The 21,170-nt window shown below is 34.4% G+C and overlaps 1 protein-coding gene across 15 annotated transcripts in view; it reads left to right on the forward strand.

Annotated features, from left to right (window-relative positions):
- The first annotated feature begins 1,588 nt into the window (after window positions 1-1,588).
- Ccdc15 (coiled-coil domain containing 15) overlaps window positions 1,589-21,170 on the forward strand; it is a 70,503-nt gene continuing 50,921 nt past the window's right edge. For 14 of the 15 annotated variants that reach the window (XR_011708620.1, XR_011708622.1, XR_011708621.1 and 11 more), the window contains exons 1-5: window positions 1,589-1,792; window positions 2,116-2,304; window positions 7,493-7,642; window positions 8,675-8,866; window positions 18,143-18,256. Coding sequence is in view for 12 of the 15 variants with exons in the window: in XM_071616826.1 (XP_071472927.1) it covers window positions 2,125-2,304; window positions 7,493-7,642; window positions 8,675-8,866; window positions 18,143-18,256 (636 nt within the window). In the remaining 3 variants the exon portion in view is untranslated. Of the gene's footprint in view, window positions 1,819-2,115; window positions 2,305-7,492; window positions 7,643-8,674; window positions 8,867-18,142; window positions 18,257-21,170 lie in introns of all 15 variants that reach the window. The other variant, XM_071616827.1, reaches the window with a different exon arrangement.

Here is a 21,170-nt window from a genome sequence, read left to right on the forward strand (position 1 = left end):
TTCTCTGCTTTTCCTTTCTGGAGTCTCTGGGAAGAAACATCTGGCTCAACAAGTGAACATCTACTTCAGACTGGTTTCAGAGGTCTCTGTCCATAGATAGCCAACATCATTCCTCAAGGCTTGAGGTAAGGCAGAACATCATGGCAGGAGACTGTGGTGTAGAAAAGTGGCTCAAGACATCACACCAGAAAGCAGCTCAAACCTAGCCTTTAGCATCTCTACCATCTCAGTAGTAAATAGTATTCCATCCTCTTGGTTGCTTAAAATGAAACCACTAGAATTTCCCTTAAGTCCTATCACATGCACACAATACACAGTCCATATCCACACATTCAGAAGATCCTGAAAATCTTGCCTCCCAAATATATCCAGAATCCAACCTCTTCTCACCATCTTCATTACTACTTGCTGATCCAACACTTCATAATCTCTGGATTATTGGCCATAGCCTCCTAATTGGTTTTTCTTCTATCCATACCTCTTCTTTTCTCAATACAGCATCTAGAATATTTTTTTTTAAATGCAACTCACATTATGGCATTCCTCTGCTCAAAACCTTCCAAATGAATCCCTGTCTCAGAACTTTATGGTGGCTTATAGTGTTCTAATATGTTCCTTAGCCCAGGCCTCAAATTTTACCTCTTGTCTCAGCTCTTCTCCTTTCACTCTGCTTCAGTCATGCTAACCTCCTTGTTGCTCCTCAACCAGGCAATGCTCCCACTTTGGGGCATTTGTATTTGCTGTTCCTTTACCTGGAACACTGTAAAATCCTCCCTTAAATACCACAGTGGTTTGTTCTATCATATCATTTAATTCTTCACTCAAAAGCACCTTAGTGAAACCTTCTCTAGACATCCTATGTAATATTTCATCTCCCGTCCTCCCCTAAAACATTCCCTATCCTGTCTCCTTTCACTCCAAAGCACTCACTAGAATCTTGACACATTTATTAACTTTTCATGTTTATTCGGTTACTTCACTTTATTGTAAATCCCCTAACAAAGGATATTTGCTTGTTTTGCTCGCTATTTATCTTCAGTGCTGAGAGTAGCAGTGGTATATAAAAAGCATGCAATATTTTGAATGTGAATGGGTGTCCCACAGGGTTAATGAAGTGTATATATTATACTGCATTACGTTAGTGTGGAGCAGAGAGGGAGACGACTCATGAGGCTGCGATGTTCAAATACAAGAAGTATGAAACAGCTGCAAACATAATGAATTATATAAAATAATAGTATGAATTATTGTTGACTAGTCTGTTTCTCTAGGAAATCCCGCCGGGCCCTTCCATTCTTTTCCTGTACTTTCCTCAACTGCAACTGTGGCCAACCCAGTCGGTCAGATCACCAGCTCAAAGCTGCCCTTTCCTGAAGGTTTTGGAACGGTCTTAGGTCCACTGATCCGCGCGCGTTATCTCGCGCGTTACCCAGCAACCCCACACATCTACTAGTCGTGCTAGTCAGCAGGACAGGAAGCGGAAGTGACGGACACCGGCACATGAAAACCCGCCCCTCACACCTCCCCATCCTCTGGGCGGTGACGGGAAGCCCGGAAGGGGCGGGCACAAGGCTGTGGAGCGGTGGGGAGGGGCGTCCGCCGAAAGTGGCGGTTTACTTGAGGTGGTTTCCTTAGTGTCCAGCATAGTTTGACTCTCCGGCCGAGCTCAGGACTCGTACTGCACCAGTGCTATCTGGGCTGGAGTGGGCTCCCGCGTCCTCTGAAGCAGGCTTTTATCTGGCCCAGAACTTGCGGGTTCAACGTTTCTCTCCATATCCGGATACCGATTACGGTATTTGGACTCTGCCTCAGACCCAGGTTCTGCCCTTCCAACTCCCCGCGCTGTGTTTACCCCTAGGCACAGTCTTAAGTTCTCCGTTTTCGAACCTTGTTTCTCTTTCCGCTCATCCCCATTTCTTCCAGAAGGCAGTTTTAAAACCTTTCCTTGCGTCTTTACTTTTTCCTTCGGCTCTTTTTCTTTCAGATTTCTCTAGAATCCCTAGTTTTCTGCTCCATGCCAGGTTTCTGCTTCCTAGGGCTTCTCTCTTCCCCAGAGATCTGTGACTCATGTATTAGGAGGTTTGAGCTTTTGACGCGTTTCTTTTTTCTCATCAGAAGTCACAGATGCAAGGACGTATGGCTCCCCTCAAGAAATCTCAAAATTCCACAAAGTTACCCCTGGCTTTAAACCCCACGAAGAGCAAGGACGTGTTAGCAGTGCTGGCCGAGAGGAATCAAGCTGTAATCCCAGTTGGGGTATGGGTGGAACCTGCCTCCCCAAATAATTTGGAAATCCCAGCATCTGTGAGTGATAGTTTGATCCAAACATGATTCCCCCTTTGTTTTTATTAGTCTTTTCTAGTTTTTGGTGCTTAAAGACGAACAGTTGGAGGATGTTGTTTCTGTTTTGTTGTAAATAGATTATATTTTTGCTTTAGGATTATAGATCAAGTATGTTTTTTGCCAAAACTTGCTGGAGCTTTAGTTGGTACAATCAAAATACTATTTAAGTCAGACCTACTGTGCAGGTGGTAATACATGGGACAGGATGTGTATCAGTTTACTTTACAAACTTGATTGCTTGCAATACAGTAACCTATGTTTTAAAATGGAGATTCAAGCAAAAAGGAGAAAGAAATTAATTGATTGGGATTTTGAGACAGTTTTAACTATAAATTCCCTGAGAACAGGAACCTTTATTTCTTGTTCCTTCCTGCTCTTGCACATAGTAGATCATGAGTGAGGAAATATGGTCTATTAGCCCTGAAAGGAGGTGCATTTCAGATGAAGGAAAACTTTTGTAAAATTTACATGTCCATGTTTACATGATGGTTCTCATATGAACTGGCATAAGGACAATTTTATAAGAAGGTTTTTTTAAAAAATCGTTTTTTAGTTGTAGATGGACATAATACCTTTATTTTTTTATTTTTTATGCGTCGCTGAGGATTGGACCTAGTACCTCACATGTGCTAGTAGGCAAGTGCTCTACCACTGAGCTTCAACTCCAGCCCCCTAAGAAGGTTTTTGATAGTGGTTCCCCAAACTGTGCGCCTTAGCTTTTTGTTAAAATTTTATTAAGGTAAATATGAAGTTGTATTATAGTAAATCGTTATGTATCTACTTTTCCTGATGGAGTATAAGCTCCTTGTTTATAGGTAGGAAATCTTGTTTATCATTACCTCACTTTTATCTTAAATAAATATTGCCTAATAAGTATAGGCATTCAGTAAATATTTATGGAATGCACAAAATGTGTAATGATCTTCTGTATAAATAGATTGGGTACTGAACATGTACCAGAGTAATGAGGCAGGAGGGCAGGAAAAGTATTTTCCCTTTTCACTAAAGTATGTGCACTTTATCCTAGAGGAGAAATGAGACATTTTGAAGTAAATGTTAAATGACAAAGCAATGTAGCAATGTAGTATATTTACTAAATTAATATTCATATGTATATGTATACATTAACTGATTTATTTCTACCCTATGTATTTTCTGAAAGAATTTTTAAGAGTCTCACTAGTCCATGATTAAGTGCTAAGAGATGATTGGGTTTATGTGAACCAGGAAAGTTTAAAAAGACTTTGGATAATCTGGGAAGAGAGTGGGATGATTCTCCTAAGGGAAATTGGGAGAGATGGAAGTAAACAAGGTGTGTTCAGGATTCTAAGAGTTGATTCTATGGATTGACATGGAAAGTTAGGGGAATGGTGGTTGGGAGGACTATGGAAAATAAGGGTGGTAAGGAACTATAGGACATTTTGGAGAAGGGATTGACTTTATTGTTTAATATTTACAAATGAATTTCATTATCTGTGTTTTGGTTAAATTAATTGCTTCAAACTTTTTAAAGATTAGGGAGAGATTGGATCCAGGGGGACAGGTTAGGATATAATTGTAACAACTTAAGCATGAAGTATACCATCAAAACTTTTTAAAAATATTTTTTAAATATTTATTTTTTAGTTATACGTGGATACAATATCTTTATTTTTATGTGGTGCTGAGGATTGAACCCAGTGCCTCACACATGCTAAGCGAGTGCTCTACCTTTGAACCACAACCCCAGTCCCCATCAAAACTTTTATAGTGCTAAGAAATAAAAAGGAAAAGCCTCAAAAAAGGATGGTTGAAGTGGGGATGAAAAAAGATATATAAAAAATATCCCAGAAGAATCAGTTTTGGTGCAAGTGTCCTTCATTATTTAAGTTATTAATACAGCTTTTTAATGGCTTAGATTATGACATCTTTGTCATGTCACATGTCAGCATTATCAAACTGCCTAAAGTTTGACACCATTAAGCTCTTTTCTAGCCTTTTTTTTTTGTACCAGGGATTGAACCCAGGGGCACTTAACTGCTAAGCAATGTCTGCAGTCCTTTTTATTTTGAGATAGGATCTTGCTAAATTGTTAAGCCCAGCTTTGAACTTGTGATCCTCCTGCCTCAGCCTCCCAAGCTCCTGGGATCATAGTTGTGTGCCGCTGTGTCTGGCTTCTTTTTGTATTTTAAGAAGAGTTATATCTTATCCTGGGTGTGGTAGTGCACACCTGTAATCCCAGCTATTTGGGAGACTGAGGCAGGAAGATTGCCAGTTCAAGACCAGCCTGGGTAACATGATGACACCCTGTCTTAAAAATTAAAAAAAGAGCTAGGTGCTGCAGCACATGCCTGCAGTCCTAGTGATTCAGGATGTAAGGCAGGAGGCTAAAGGAGGAGACAGAAGGCCAAGGATAGCCTCAGCAACTTAGACCCTGACTTAAAAAATAAAAAAAATAAAAAAAGGTGGGGGGACTGGGGATATAGCTCAGGAATAAAGCACCACTGGGTACAATCCACAGAACTCCCCCAAATAAAAATAATAATAAACAAAATAAAATACAAAATAAATGAGGGGCTGGGGATGTAGTTCAGTGGTAGAGGGCTTGCCTAGTATGTGTTAGGCCCTGGGTTTGATCTCCAGTATTGGAAAAAAAAAATTGAATCTTAAGTTCCTACACATTAATTCAAAATTTTAAGACTGGAACATGTATAAACATGTCTTCTTTCCCTCATTTAAAAAATTCGAATCAATTTTAGCTGAAGGAAGTTTGGTCAAGTATCTAATACAACTGTTTATTACTTTAGCCTGTCTAGTTTGGGAATCCACTCTTATTTACAGAATAGCACTGTTGGTTCAGAGTAGATGAAAGTAGTTACTTCTAAAACTTGTTACACTAACATCATGTCTACTCTAAAGGGGAACTCCTATTCATTCCCCGCCCCCTAAATTTCAAGGAGTCATCAGGGTTCCTAAAAATGTCAGAGCTTAGATCTCCATTCCCTCCCAATAATTAAATTAGCATTAAGTGACACTGCTGTCCTATTATCATGTATGGCTATTTACATTAATATATTTTCTAGTTATCTTTTGCTGAGAATCTATTGACAAAGCAAAAATATTGTGTCAGGAATTTAGGCAGAATACAGTGGGATGGCTTGTCTCTGCTTTTCAAGTGTCTGGGGCCTCATCAGAGGTAGCTTAATTTGTCTGGGACAGCTTGACTAGGTTCTGGTTGTTGGTTGGATTCTTTGGTGCTTCTTCTTATGATGCTTGATAATAAGCTGTAATATCTAAGATGGCTTTCTTGCTCACATTCTGGCACTTAGGCTAGGATGACTAAAATGGCTGGGGGCTGGTTGTATATCTTTCTTTTTTCAGAAAGCCTATTTGGCCGGTTTGTATTTCCTCATGACATGGTACTCTCAGAGTAGTGAGAATTCTTATGGTGCTGGTTTCTCCCAGAGTGAGCGAGCACTCCAAGAGCTTCAGGTAGAAGTTGCTTTATGACCTTGCTTGGGAAGTCACAAAGCCAACGCTTCTACTTCATTCTATCATATGTTCAGGGCTGGATCAAATTTGGTGTGGGAACATACTAAACATGAGCATAAATACTAGGAGGCTTGATTTATTGAGGCTTAAATTTGTCTAGACTTGGTCTAATCTGCGTCAGTTCAGACTTTATTATGTAAATAATTCTCTCTTGGAATTATTTTACTCCGTTGTTTCTTGCTACTTGCATTGTACATTCCACTCTAGTTGACCATATTCTTGTAGAATAGTTTATGGGATAGGTTTCTTGAAAACCTTAATTTTATTAAAATTCATTTTATTTTTGAGAATTTAATAGGAGCTTATAATATAAACTGAGATACTCTTTTTTAAAAAAATATTTTATTAGTTGTTGATGGATATTGGTTTATTTATACGCGGTGCTGAGGATCGAACCCAGTGCCTCACACATGCCAGGCCAGTGCTCTACCACTGAGCCGTAACCCCAACCCTTGAGATACTCTTCAGATTGAAATCACTGTGGTATAAGAAACAATAGGAAGCAGGTATCATGACGATTTAATTTAATTTGAAAATTCCTTATGAAGGAAGACCATATAGTCAGGAGAAAAGCAATATAGGATAGATAATAAAAGTTTTAAGAGTAACAGAAACTTCTAGCTCTGCTAGTAGCCAGCTATAGAATCTTGGGCTTCTGCTGAAGATTAATCTTTCTGAACACCAGTGTCCTCGTTTGTACCAAAGAATTACCTTATTACTGAAGGTAGTGTTGAGGATAGAGTGATATAATATAAAGTGCTTGCATATAATAGATCCTTAAAAATGAGAATGGCTGTTATTTTCGTTCCTGTGGTTATTCAGAGCACTTAGAGGAAGTGAATGCAAATCAGGAACTCAAATGTGATGAAATATTCTAGATTGCTTAGAATTGTTGAGGGATAAAGCTTTTTATAAATATTTATTCAGTACCTTTATAATCAGGGCTCTATACTATATTGTAGGGAAAACAAGTAGATATTAAATGCATTTCCTGTCCTTAAAGAGCTCATAATCTGATGGATGAGTCCATAAATGTTGAACTCAGTAAAATTAGTAAAATGAGAGATGCCATAGCATAAGAGCTCAGTGTGTTATGGGAGGTACTAGGGATGGATTTTAGATGGTCTTCAAGATTGAGCAGGCCCTTTACTAGGTGGGTATGAAAGTAAGAACATACTGTGTTAAAAATGGAGAATAATTCCGAGTATGAAGGAGTTTTACAGTAGGATATATCTGGTGAGATCTGAGCAGTCTGGTGTATCAGTACCATTTACTCCATTTAGAAAATGTGTAACAGGAGTGGGTTTAAATTGGTTCTTTAAGAATCAATAAAATGTGGGGAAAATAGAAAGTGGACATCTTTATTTTCAGTTTAATAAATAAATAAAATTTGAGTACTTACGAATTCTAATTTTTAGTTTATGATTTGGTTTAAGTACCTGGTATTCACTATGTAGATCATTGTCTCTGAACACTCATAATTTCCTTACTCTTCTGGCAATTTTGGGTTATAGAACTGAATTATTTTTTCCATGATTATATCCTGACTTTTTTGTGTTTGCAACAGCCCTAATGGACAAAACTTCTGATAGGCAAATTAATTCTTTTATCTTTGAAGACTTCAGCACATATGATTGAAGAAGAACTAAAGGAACAACTAAGAAAAAAACAAGAAGCTTTGAAACATTTTCAGAGACAAGTCAAACACCGAGTCAATCAACAAATTAGACTGAAAAAACAGCAACAGCTTCAGAAGTCTTTTGAAGCAGTAAGTTCAAAAGTGAACCTGGGGGCTGGGGTTGTGGCTCAGTGTTAGAGCATTTGCCTAGCATGAGGGAGGCCCTGAGTTCTATCCTCAGCACCACATAAAAATGAATAAATAAAGATATTGTGTCCAACTACAACTGAAAAATAAATATTAAAAAAAAAAAGTGGATGGGAGGGGAAGGGAGGAGAAGGGGGATAGAAAGGGCAGCAGAATAAAATAGACATTATTATTGCTGTATGTATATGGGTGACTGTATGACCAAAGTGATTCTGCAACCTGTACAATCAGAAAAATAAGAAATTATACCCCATTTGATTCAAATGTATGAATTGTCAAGATCATTGAACTGTCATGTGTAACTGATAAAAAAAATTTTAAAAAAAAGTGAACCTGAGTAATAATTGAGTGCAAAGTATGTATACTGTAAGATAAACTATTAGGCAGTAACAGTATCACTTTCTTTTAATTTCATGCTTTATATAATCTGATTTTCTAGTGAGTGCACAAGATTTTTATATAGAGAAATCATGTTTTATTGCTGTGTGTTCTGATGTGTTCTTTGTTTTCATCAAATAGTTAAAAACAATGTCAATGGGGCCGGAGTTTTGGCTCAGTGGTAGAGCACTTGCCTATCATGTGTGAGGCACTGAGTTTGATCCCCGGTACCACATAAAAAATAAGCAAATAAAATAAAGGTATCATGTCCATCTACAACTAAAAAAAAACCAACCAAACAAACAAAAAAACACCAAGATTTTTGGGTTCATACTTGAGTTTGAATTCTGGCTATTTTACTTTTAGCTATGTGACCTTGGGTTACTTAACTTTTATGGTTGTACATATCTATAAAATATGGATATGATCCTTCTCTTACAAGATTGTGTGAGAATTAAGTGAAATAATATAAATGTTATTAATACAAACAGGTAACTGGTAAAAGTTAGTTCCTTTGCCAGATAATTTCTCCCAACCATTATTTGATTACACTGGATTGGAGTGGCATCTCATATCCCTCCTTTTTCTTTTGTGTAGGCAGAAAAAGAAGGCTCTATAGCCATGCAATCTTCAGATCCAGCACACTTCACTCCTAAAGGGACAAGTATTTTTCCAAGCAATTTGAATGCTGCAGTTGGAAGTTCTGGGTTACCTGCTTCCCAGATGTTTGGGAGTGCAATAAAAGATGGAGAGAATCAGAATGAATTATTCCAACAACAAGCCCAAGCTGTAAGTGCATACTCATTTTATCTTATATCTGATTTTTCCCCATCCTCTAAACTAAAAATATGACATTGATAGAATATGAAATAGGGATATATTCAACTTTACTTTTTATCACTTTTTTTTACTCTTTGTAAAAATGGAGACCAGTGGAATAATGCTTATTTTTACATGTATTTTTCTAATTTACATTTTAGTTTATTTTTGAATGACTTAGAATCATCTAAAGAAAGGTGCTCAAGTATTAGAATTCAAAATTTATTAGAAAGAGCTTCAGGCCAAAGAACATAGATTTTCTCAATTATAATGAAATTATTCTGTGTAAGTTACTATTACATTGTAGCATACAGACAGAAGTGATTCTTACCTTTGTTGCAAAGATATTCAGTTCTTCTAAAGAGTATTTCATTTAGTATTTATCTTTATATGTTTTTTCTTTTCTGTCTTAATCTTGTTATCATAATAAATGGATCTATGGTTGTAGGTAAAGTAATAATATAGGAGTGCCTAAACATATCCAGAATTTTTGTAAAATATGTACTTTTATTTAATAACTCATTTTATATACCTAATTAAGAATTATGAATAGATTCATGTATTCAAATACTTGACTCCTAGACAGCTCCTTCCTTAGTGTACCTGAGCTTTTGTTCATTTGGTTTGTTCTTCACCTCTACTTTGGAAGTTGTTCTTCATCTTATTAAAAAAGTACTTTCCTGGGACTGGGGATGTGGCTCAAGTGGTAGCGTGCTTGCCTAGCATGCATGAGGCACTGGGTTCGATTCTCAGCGCCTCATTTTTTCTCTTTTAATATTATGAACAATTTGGCAAAAATTTATTGTGCCAGGCACTGTATAAGATACAGGGATAGAACATTTACTCAGACACCTTCAGTCTTTGCTTTTGTGGTACTTATGGCTATGGACTTCATTTGTTTAAAGCATGGATTGAACACATTAGTCAGCATGTATTTGAATGCATTATACTTATTAAGCATTGTGGGGATACTAATGAAATGTGAAATGGAACCTTCCATGGACTTATATTTCCAGGTAGGTATACAAAGCTAATAGTCCCTAGTCTATTAAATAATATTATGGACCCATTTCCTGTATCTGGCAATTAAGTTTTGCCATGGGAGTTAAGAAATATTTAAATTCTGAGGAAATAATAGGGGAAGAATTCATGAAAGAAATGGATGGGGTTGTATATTTTGAATTGGTAAGCTGAATTGATAAGAGAATTTTGAAATGAGAGAAACAGTTAAAGACTTAGAATCTGCAGTGTGGTTGGTATATTTGTGAAGAAAAGAAAAAGGCTTTCTAATTGATAGTTTATAAAGAACCAGAAAATGAAGTTAGATGAGTAAGAAAAATCAGGTAATAAAAAGCACTAAATATTACAAAATTTTAAAAACTTTTTATGCCTTGTTTTAATTTTTTTTTCTTGGAAGAAGATGAATTTTCTAAAGAATATTTAGTGACTTAACTATTTTGGGCATGTGAACTTTTACCCATACAATTTAACAATAGATGCTTTTTAATCTTGCTTTTTTTGTTGCAGTTTTAATCCACTAGATGTCACTATGAAGCTAGGCAATAAAACTGTCAGGCTCTAAATCCCTAGTTAACTAGAACTGATTGAGCGCATGGTGAACATAATTCATTTTCTAAATGTTAGTGGACTTTTCAGTTTATTAATATCTTGGAACTACAGAAGCAGAATATTGAATTGGAAGTGGCTTTTTTTTTTTAAACTTTATTATTTATTTATTATTTGTATGTGGTGCTGAGGATCGAACCCAGGGCCTTGTGCGTGCCAGGCGAGCACTCTACCGCTGAACCACAACCCCAGCCCTGGAAGTGTTTTAAAGTTCATCTGACATATGAAGTATGACATATGAAATAAGTATACTTCAGAATAATATAAGAGTGAGCCAGAGAAGGAAGTTTATGGATAAATAGTATTAAAACTGGGTAATATAGTCTTCTGTTTATTTCTGTTTAAAGTTTTCTATATGTTTAAAGTTATTTAAGCTTTTAATTAAATGTTAAAAAAAGATATTGGGCTGGGTGTGGTGGCACACATCTATAATCCTAGTGACTTGGGAGGCTGAGGCAGAAATATTGCCAGTTCAGGGGCAGTCTTAGCAACTTATCAAGAGTGTGTTCAAAGAATAAAAAGGGATGGGGATATAGCTAATTGGTAAAGTGTTCCTGAGTTCATTCTTTATTATTCCCCTGCCCCCCAAAAAGATATCTGATTCAGTTTTTCTCTCTGTAAAGAGTTCTTTTATATCATCATGTGTGTGTGTGTGTGTGTGTGTGTGTGTGTATTTATATTTATATGGGTGATATATATCAATTTAATTTCTGCTAAAACACTTATATTGGATATCTTACTACTTTTTCAGAATGTTCACTTCATTTTTAGAAGACTTGGAATTATTATAGCTGTTTTTTCAATATAATGGTCAAAAATTTCCTATCACTTTTTTTAAATAAAAAAAAATTTTTAAGTTGTTGATGGACCTGTATTTTATTTATTTATATGTGGTGCTAAGAATTGAACCCAGTGCCTCATACATGCTAAGCAAGCACTCTGCCACTGAGGTACAACCTCAGCCCTTTGTATCACTTTTATTTGTTGGTCTTAGTTTTGCCCTCTCAAATAATAAAAAATAAAATACTTTCTAAAAGGACTTCAAGTATTTAATTATAGTTATCATTTTTCTTCTTTTGGATTTCTACATTCTTAAAGCCTTTTGATTTTTTTTTCTAAATGCTGCTTAGTTTTCTAATGTTCTTTTCAAATATGGCCCCCAAATCTGAACATAGTCTTATTATTTCAGATGTGGTTTGGCCAGAATCTCTTAATACTTACTATTACCTACTTATTCAAAGATCAGATACAATTAGGCCCCTAAAATTAAGAGCTAGAGTCATAGAACTGGAAGAAATTTCAGCCCATCACATAAAATAGAACCAGCCATTTCTTTTGTTAGAACTGATATCTATCCTTATGAATTGAGTTTCTATGGTGTCCCTTGATTACTTCATTTTGGTGGGGAAGTGAAGAATAACTTACCAGTTTCATTCTTGCTATATAATATTTTTTAAATTTATAGACTATTAAGTTCGCCACTGTTTCTTTCCTTGTAAGGTTAACTCAGCTTTTTATTTGTTTCTCATTGAACCTTTTATGCTCTTGTTTTTATTTTTATTCTCTCATTACAGTGCTAGTTTTCCAACTTTTTAAAAATACCTTGGGAAAATTATTTTTTGTGAAGTTAAAGTTTAAATGACATGAAACAACCAGCTAAATTTTCCTCTCTTTTATTATTGAAAAAAGTCGTTTTTCAGTTACACTCTTTTGGCTGCAAGAATTTAGGCTAACCAAGCAAGGGGAAGTTTATTTCAAGCATCAGGGGTTAATAAAGTCAGAATCCAAATCTTACACCTATCCCTAGTCCTTTCAAGAATGTATAACTTGAAAGTTTTTCTGGATCTAAGGTAGTTCCAATGACCCCAAGAGTGTGGAATCTTTGAGCTTCACACTAGTATTTAATTGTTAACTTGAATCAGTTGATCCTATCCTTCCTTCTTTTTTCAGTATTGAGGGTTTTTCCCAGGACATGGGGTTTCCAGTGCTAAAATTGGAACAGTTCCAGGCAAACCAGGATAGGCAAACCTGGGTCATCTTATTTCTACACTTGTGCTTCTCTTATTAACTTATTTTTCTACTACTAACTGGTGTTCACTTATTACAGCTTTGTAATTTTGGCACACTTGAGGCTACTTTCATGTCTTTTCTCCAGTATAGGATTTAGGGCCTTTTAGGCTCAGGTCCTATCTCTGATTTTTCTGAGAATATTTGCTAGTTCATTATCTCTGATAAGGTATCTTTATTGTCCAGTTTGCCTTTTTTGCATTAGATCTAGGTTACTGGCCATCCTGTAGATTGTTAGTGACAATTACAAAAGAAAGCTAATGCAACTGATGCATTGCATGGGGGTTTATGGACTATAATAAAGGGCTTTTGTAAGTTTTAACTCTAGTATTTTTGACCACTGTAAATTTTTTTTTTTTAAAAAAAAAAAAAAAAAAACAGGGATTGAACTCAGGGGCATTCAATTACTGAGCCACATCCCCAGCCTGATTTTTATATTTTTTATTTAGAGACAGGGTCTCACTGAGTTGCTTAGCACCTTGCTTTTTTTTTTTTTTTTTTGCTGAGGCTGGCTTTGAACTTGAAATCCTTCTGCCTCAGCCTCCCAAGCTGCTGGGATTATAGGCATGCACCACTGTGCCAGCACTGAAAAGTCTGAACATTTAAAAATCAGTATGATATAATTTGCAAAAAAGCTACATTGTAGTTGAATAGAATTCAATTTTGGGTAGATCTTAGCTGTGCTTTATTCCCATGATCTATGTAGTATTATCGTTTTGTTTATGTAGTTACATAAATTCCACCTTTCTAAATCTTATTTGGCTAAAAAAAAGCATGAATAAAAAGAACTGAAAAAATAAGAACAATGAAAAGAGTCATAGTAGATTATCTGTCAAATTTTATCTTATGTACTTGCCTGATATTTTAAATTTTAACATAAAATTTTATTTGCTTTAGATTTTAAGATTTAAATCTTGAAATTTGCTTATATAGTAAAATTTTTGTTTATCAGATAAAAGTCCCTTTGCTCATTGTTGAAATTATGTTTCTGTGAGTGGTTCAGACCTTTTGTTGTAAATGTATAAGACATTGCCTCAAGACCTGTATTTATTTGCTAACATCACTGATGTTGTTGCTAATCTAATCAGAAAAATCTAGGGATGATGTTGCCAAAGGCTGTCCCTCTATTAGGGTTTGTGGGGGTGACAGTTTTCCTTAGAAGGTACTATGATTAATTATCTAATATATCTGGGATATTGTCTTTAAGGGTCAGTGTGAGCCAAGTTTTGTTGGCAGTGATTCTTCCTACTGGATGGAAGAAAATATAGGCGTGTGTTCTCTAGAATATTCCTGAGGTCTGAAATAATTGCATTTATATATGCATTATGAAAACCCAAAATGATTCTACATGCTTATGTTGTTCATGGAGAGGTAGCTTTTTGTGTTAAAGGAATCTTTTTTTTACATTTTATGTTTTGTTAAAATTATATATGCATATAGTTTAAGCAAGTAAAAGAAGTAGATATGTACAATGTTTACAGTTTAAAAACAAATGTCTTTCACATTTTATCATTCCTTCCTCAAAAGGGAATGTTGTTGTTGTCGTATCATTTAGTATTAACTTTGATATTTCTAAGTAAGATGCTTGTGGTGTTCTTTCTTGATTTTTAAAAACAGTTCAGGCATTTTTATTGGTGCCTCTGAAACATGAGGATTTGGCTCTTTCTATCCCCTCTTGTTATTACACATATACCTTTTCCACCTTCACCCTCTCTTTATAGTTATGTAGTAATTTTGCTTAGATTGATATTCCACATTTGCATTGTTATGACTATGTAAACAGTACAGTTGAGCTAGGTAGTAAACTGTGATTACTTTTCCTTCTGTGTATGGCTTTTTGTTTTATTTGGAGTTATATTGATTTTTGATTTGCTAGATTTTCTATGCAGTTTTGAATGACTTATCTCCATAAGGGAATCTTTAAATTTTGGTCCGATTTAGTGCCAATCTTTGTTAAACCATTAAATTCCACTGTCGCAGATGTGGGATACCTATAAAAACTTAAATTGAGCAACAAATGTATCACTTATGGTAACTTTTGAAATACAAATTATGAATTTAGAGTTCTATTATTTTGAGAAAAGTAATAAATGAATGACTACCACGTTTGAAAAATAGGTATATGAAATATATTTATGTGTATATACACACACACATCAATATAAGCTCTAGATATGGATTTCCAGTCTATTTTTTAAAATATATTTTTTAGTTGTAGTTGGACACAATACCTTTATTTATTTACTTATTTTTATATGATGTTGAAGATGGAACCTAGGGCCTCACACGTGCTATATGAATGCTCTACCACTGAGCTACAACCCCAGCCCCTTCCAGTCTATTTTAATGTACTTGTGTCAGATTCATTGGAATAGTTGCAAAACTGAAAACTTGTGACTTAGTGGGTTAATAACAATGGCTATAAGAGAATGAATAGTGTGTCTGAGGTTCTAGTATTAAAAAGACTTAATTAAATTTTATTTTTTGAGTGTTCATACACCCATAGCATGTGCCCATAATACACATGTATTTTTAAACATACACTTATAAATATATGTTGCATGAATTAATATATAAACCACACAAACACTTAAGCATATAATGATTAGCATCTTGCAGTGAGAGAGGTACACTTATTTTCTTGTTCATTTTATTTAGCACATAATTTTGCATAATTTTATAGTAATATCTCTTTATTGTTTCATTATAATTTTACATAATGGTGAGATTCATTGTGACATTCATACATGCACATAATTTGTTCCATTTCATTTTCTAATACTTCCCCTTTCCTTCTCCTCCTCTCTCCCCTGATCCCCTTTATATACTCTACTTGTCTCCCTTCTATTTGTTTATTTTTTTAAATTGATACATTATCATTATAAATAAAAGTATGATTCATTATGATATATTCACATATATACATAGCTAATTTGGTCAGTTTATTTCCCCAGTACCTTCCCTTTTCTTCCTTTCTTCCCTCCTCCTTCAATCCCCTTCCTTTACTCTACTGGTCTCCCATCTATTTTTGAGAGATCCCTTTTTTAATTTCTTTTTTCTTTTTAGCTTCCACATAGAAGACAAAAATTTTGACCCTAAACTTTGAATCTGACTTATTTCACTGAGCATGATGTTCTCCAACTTTATCCAAATTCTGGAAATTGATATAATGTATTCTTTATGGTTGAGCAGAACTCCATGGTGTATTGTACCACATTTTCTTTATCCATTCATTTATTGATGGACACTTTTGGTTCTGTAACTTGGCTATTGTAAATTGCATTGCTACAAACATGTATCACTATAGTATACTGATTTTAGTTCTTTTGGACAAATGCCAAGGAGTGGAATAGCTTTTTATTAATTCTTATTAATATTAATTTTGATTCTTGCTATATTAGTTACATTTCTGGTAGCTTCTGTAATAAAATCACCATAAATGTAATGGCTTAAAATGATGGAAATGCATTTTCTTACAGTTCTGGAGGCCAGAAGTTGAAAATCAGGTTCACTGAACCAAAGTCAAGGCATCAATAGGGCCATGCTCCCTGTATAGGCTTTAGGGGAAAATTTGTTTCTTTTGTCTTTTCCACCTTTAATTCTGCTGGCATTCCTTTACTTGTGGCCACGTCATGTCAATGTTTGCCTGAATCTTTGTATTGCTTTCTCTGCTGTAGATTGAATATCCCTCTACTACTCTCTTATAAGGACACTTGGGATGGCATTTAATGCATATCTGGATAAATGAGGATCATTAAAGATCTTTTACTTAACCACAACTTTACAAAGGCCCTTTTCCTCTACAAAGTAACATATATAGGTTCTGGGGATTGAGATTTGAGACCTGATTTCTTTGGATGGCCATTGTTCATCCTTCTGTAGTTCTCATAGTAGTCATTGGAAAGACCTGTAAAAGACTGAGGTTCGGTGAAGAATTATGGTGGAAAAAGAAATAGAAAAGCATAAAGTATATTTTTATTGCCTGGCCAGTTGAAATATCCTACTTAAGGAATTGTAATCAATCTGAATCTAATGGAGATTAGGACTTTGATAGGAAATGAAGATTCTGAAGCCCTATTTTAAATTTATTACATTGGAACTTTTGAATCCTGTTTACAAAATGTGGGACAATAAAACCTACCATACGTGGTGGAGAAAGAAGCAGGCAATTCATGGCTTTGTATTTTTTTTTAATATTTATTTTTTAGGTGTGGTTGGACACATACTTTTATTCAGTTTATTTCTATGTGGTGCTGAGGATCGAACCCAAGGCCTTGCACATGCTAGGCGAGTGCTCTATTGCTGAGCTACAATCCCAGACCCTGTATTTTTTTTTTTTTAATAACTTCAGCTGCATGTATGTCTCTTTTTGCATTGTGAATAACTCTGTCTTAACCCCTTTAGTCATTCTGCAGCTAACCTAATTTAGAAGTCCTGCCCTTGGTAAAATAAGGAGTAATGTTTCAAGATGATTTCTCTGGTTAGCAGTATGGATTTCTAGAAGCAAGGACTAAGCAGAGATGATATAATTGTTAGAAAAACTGGGCTAGTAATGAGAGTTTTTCCTTCTTAGCTCACTTTTAGTTAAAAATACATTAAGTATTTGTTACTGACATCTGTTAAGTCTTAGCCATAATTTCCCCTCAAGGGAGTATAGATAGCATTGATCTTTCAATGAATGGCTTACAAATGGTCCTGACTTTGCCAAAATGTCCCTAAGAATATGTAGATTTGCTTGTTCACCATGAGTTGCAGCGCTCATCCTAAAAAATAGTACATGGTTCATTTGTTTCTTTTCCCTAATGGGGCATACCTTGCAGATTTGAGAGAGGTAAATAGGCTGTGCTCCTCTGAAAAAGATATCAAAATAGGTATATGCTGAAATTACTAGTTAGAGACAAGGAATGAAAATAAAGTCAATGTATTTAATATTAATAGTCATTTATCAGAGATTATTTAGTGCAGTTGAAACAAATTGATTCTTTTGAGATGTGTTCTAAGTTAATTTAGGAAGGCATCTTTAAGGAAAGGATATCTGAGAAAATACTTTAACTTGGTCTTCAAATGTTGGGTGTACAGAAGGGATTCGTATCAATAGGAAACAACTAAGAGTCTTAGGGCAACTAGGAATAGAGTCTTCTAGCAAGGAATGATGAAAGCAATTAGGCATGCAAAGACCAGTTGAAGAAATAACTCCTTATTGAAAAGATGGAATAGAAGGGAGTTAAGAATGTGTTTGTGCAACAATTTCTAAGTATATTGATTCAGACATTTAAGTTCTGATTTTGGCATTCACACTTAATATAATGTATATATTGATTAAAAAATTATGTGAATCACAGCCCCTACATTATAAAGTTCAGTCTTTTTAGAATAATGATAATAATATCATAAAATACTATACAGATCAAAATTTCCTTTTTAAGTAATCCTCTTATATTAGGTCCGTATTTTTAATAATGGGTATCTGTTTTCCTTTTGGAACACTTAGTGTATTTGGTATCAAGACTTTAACTTGTTTTTGCTTTCTTTTTTTCCTCCATTCCCTGGCAGCTTAGTCAAACCATGAAACAAGTACGTCACCGGCTGGCATCCCATAAAACTGTGAGTAAAAAAAAGTCATCACTGTTTCCAGATGGTATGAGGAAAAGCTTTTCTACCCAACAGGTAAATTAATTTCCATTATGTGGTTTTTAAAAATACAAATAAAAAATTTACTTATATCTCAGCATAGCTTAGAACTGTAAAATATTGGAAATAACCTGAAATATCCCACAGTAGGGAATGCTTGAGTAAATTGTGATGCATCCATATACAGCCATTCTAAAATATAATTATGTTTTCAAAGAATATCTGAAGACAAGAGAAAACGTGAGGTAAAGTTAAGTGAAAGAAGTAGGATACAAAATTTTGCATTGTGAATAACTCTGTCTTGACCCCTTTAGTCACTCTGCAGCTAACCTAATTTTGATTGATTACAATATGATCTCAATTTAAAAATGTATGTATTTGTTCAACAAATGTTTATGGAATGTCTATAATTGGTAGATATGGTTCTAAAAACAGGACTTACAGTGGTAAAATAAAGACAATAAGCCTTCAAGGAGTTTCTGTTCTGGTAGGGAAGTATATAATAAGTAAATAATTATAGAATATAATTTCAAATAAAAAGTGCTATAAAGAAAAGTAAAGCAAAATAAAAAGAAATGGCAGAGAATGCTTTGTGCTTGAATGAACCCCTATATAAAAATGGCTTGAGAGGCTAATGTTGATTATTTCTGGACAGTATTATTACAGGCGATTTTTCTGTTTTCCTTATTTTAAAAATTTCCTATTGTGTGTGTATTACTATTATTTTTTTAAAAAGAAAATTGTTTCTTAACATAAAGTTAGAGTGAAAAATTGTTCTAAATGTAGAACTAGACCTAAAAGGATATTTAAGCCTATAGTTGTAAAATGACTTTTTTTGGTGTCTACTTATTTTAGAATTCACAAATTTGGATGCTCAGTTTGTGTATCTTCCTGTGTTTACTTAATTTTGGCATTAATTTCAAGTTTTGTTGGTCAGCATCTAATAAAATAGCCCCATTAGTCCTTTTTTTTTTTTTTTTTTGCTACCATCAACTGTCTCTTATTTAGGTCTTTCCCAGTTTTATTTTCTTATGATATATTGTTTTATATTTTCATGGATCATATACATTCATGTGTTAATAACAGGGATACTTTCAGAGAAGTATGTCCTTAGTTGATTTCACTGTGTAAAAATCATAGTGTATTTACACAAACTAGAGAGGGTTATAAAATCCTTACGTGACAGTCTTAAGGGACCATCATCAAATATGTTGTTCATTGTTGATAAATGTCATTGTGTAGCACGTTTTATTTTTATGTTTTTCCCTTAAATAACTCAACAAACCATTAAAACATTTGCCTTTATATGTTTGCAACTTTATATGGTTGAATACTAAACTATAAATGTCTCCCTCTTCAGTAATAATTTTAAAATTTATAAACTAACTTTAAAAAACAAAAGGTAGATATATCTAAATATGAAAATCCATCCTACATGCAGTCAGTTTGGTTGACTTTTTCTAGCATTGTCTTGTTGTGACTTTTTGAAATACAGTTTCTTTTGTACCTCAGTTATTCTTAGAAGCTTGGGTGTTTTTTTTGACAATTTTCATACCTATTATGGGGTATTATAAAATTGATTCCAGGAAACTGTTGAAAAGTGGTGATTGGACACTTTCTAATAAACCAGAGAAGAAAGGGTTATCAGGTCCTAGAGAGTGATATTTTATATTGTCTGGAATATGATCAGATCTTATGAAGTTGGTATTTTTCCACAAAGAATGCTGTTCATAGATCTGACTGAAATAGTTATAAGGGAGGATTAATTCTGAGATAAGATCCTTGTATAAACCAGGTTTATACGTCAGAGGTGCCATTTAAGTGTAATTCATTATTGTTATGATGATGATAATGAATTCAAGCTGGCCATTTGCTTCCAATGAATGCATTTGGGGGACAAGAGGTAAAATAGCAAAACAGATTCTTCTGTATAATTGGGAAAGATCTAATATTCAGAGAAATATTCTGATCACTTATATCAAATCTTTACCTCAAATCTGAACAGTTTTCTATTCTCTCAGCTGCATGAAGTGGGAATCTGCCCGTTGGAAAAAACAATCTGTAATCCAATTGAGCTCTGCTTTCATTTCTTTGTTAGTTTTTAGCAATTAGATTCTTTCTGGTTGTAATTGTTCAAGGTGCAGAGATCCATGTAGAACATATATTTGATTGACTTCTGTCAGGTTTCCAGGACTGAAATCATGAGTGTTTTGAAATTGTTAGTGGTTAGGATGGTGGAAAGTTGTCATTTACGAAGTTTTTATGTTCCCCTACCAGTCATTTCATCTGTGATTTGTTTGTATATTTGAAATTGAAATAACTATTTTTTTTCTTAATTCTATATAGGATTATTTTAATTTACTCAAGATCATTCCAAATCTTTCACAAAAAACTCAATTAGTATTGTGAGGATGTTGCCTTCCCTAGACCATTTATATTTGTATGGATTCTCACCCACCAACTCCCAGGGAGTACTTTGTAGGAAACCAGCATCCATCATGATAAATATAGAAACAAGAGAAAAGTACCCTCTTAAGATCCATCAAAGTTTTTTTAAACTACTGTATATTACTAGAACTTTATGGAAAATCAGATAGGGAGATGAGGTACAAACCCTTATTGCCCATTTGACCTTCTGTTGAGAAAAATGTCTATTCAATTGCGTTGCCTATATTTAAATTGGGTTGTCTTTTTATTGTCAAGCTTTATGTGTTCATTATATATTCTGGATATAAATCCCTTATTAGAGAGTGGTCTTATGTATATTTCTCCTATTCTGTAGGTTGACATTTCATTTTATTAATGGTGTCATTTGCAGCACAAAATTTTTAATTTTGGTGTAGTGCAATTTATTAGGAAGAATGAAATCCCCAACTTCTTAATATATTTTTCAAGAATATTTTGTTATTATGGATCTCTTGCATTTCCACATGAATTTTTTCATGTTAAT

Source organism: Marmota flaviventris, chromosome 9 (genome assembly GCF_047511675.1).
Source record: "Marmota flaviventris isolate mMarFla1 chromosome 9, mMarFla1.hap1, whole genome shotgun sequence".
NCBI lineage: Eukaryota > Metazoa > Chordata > Mammalia > Rodentia > Sciuridae > Marmota > Marmota flaviventris.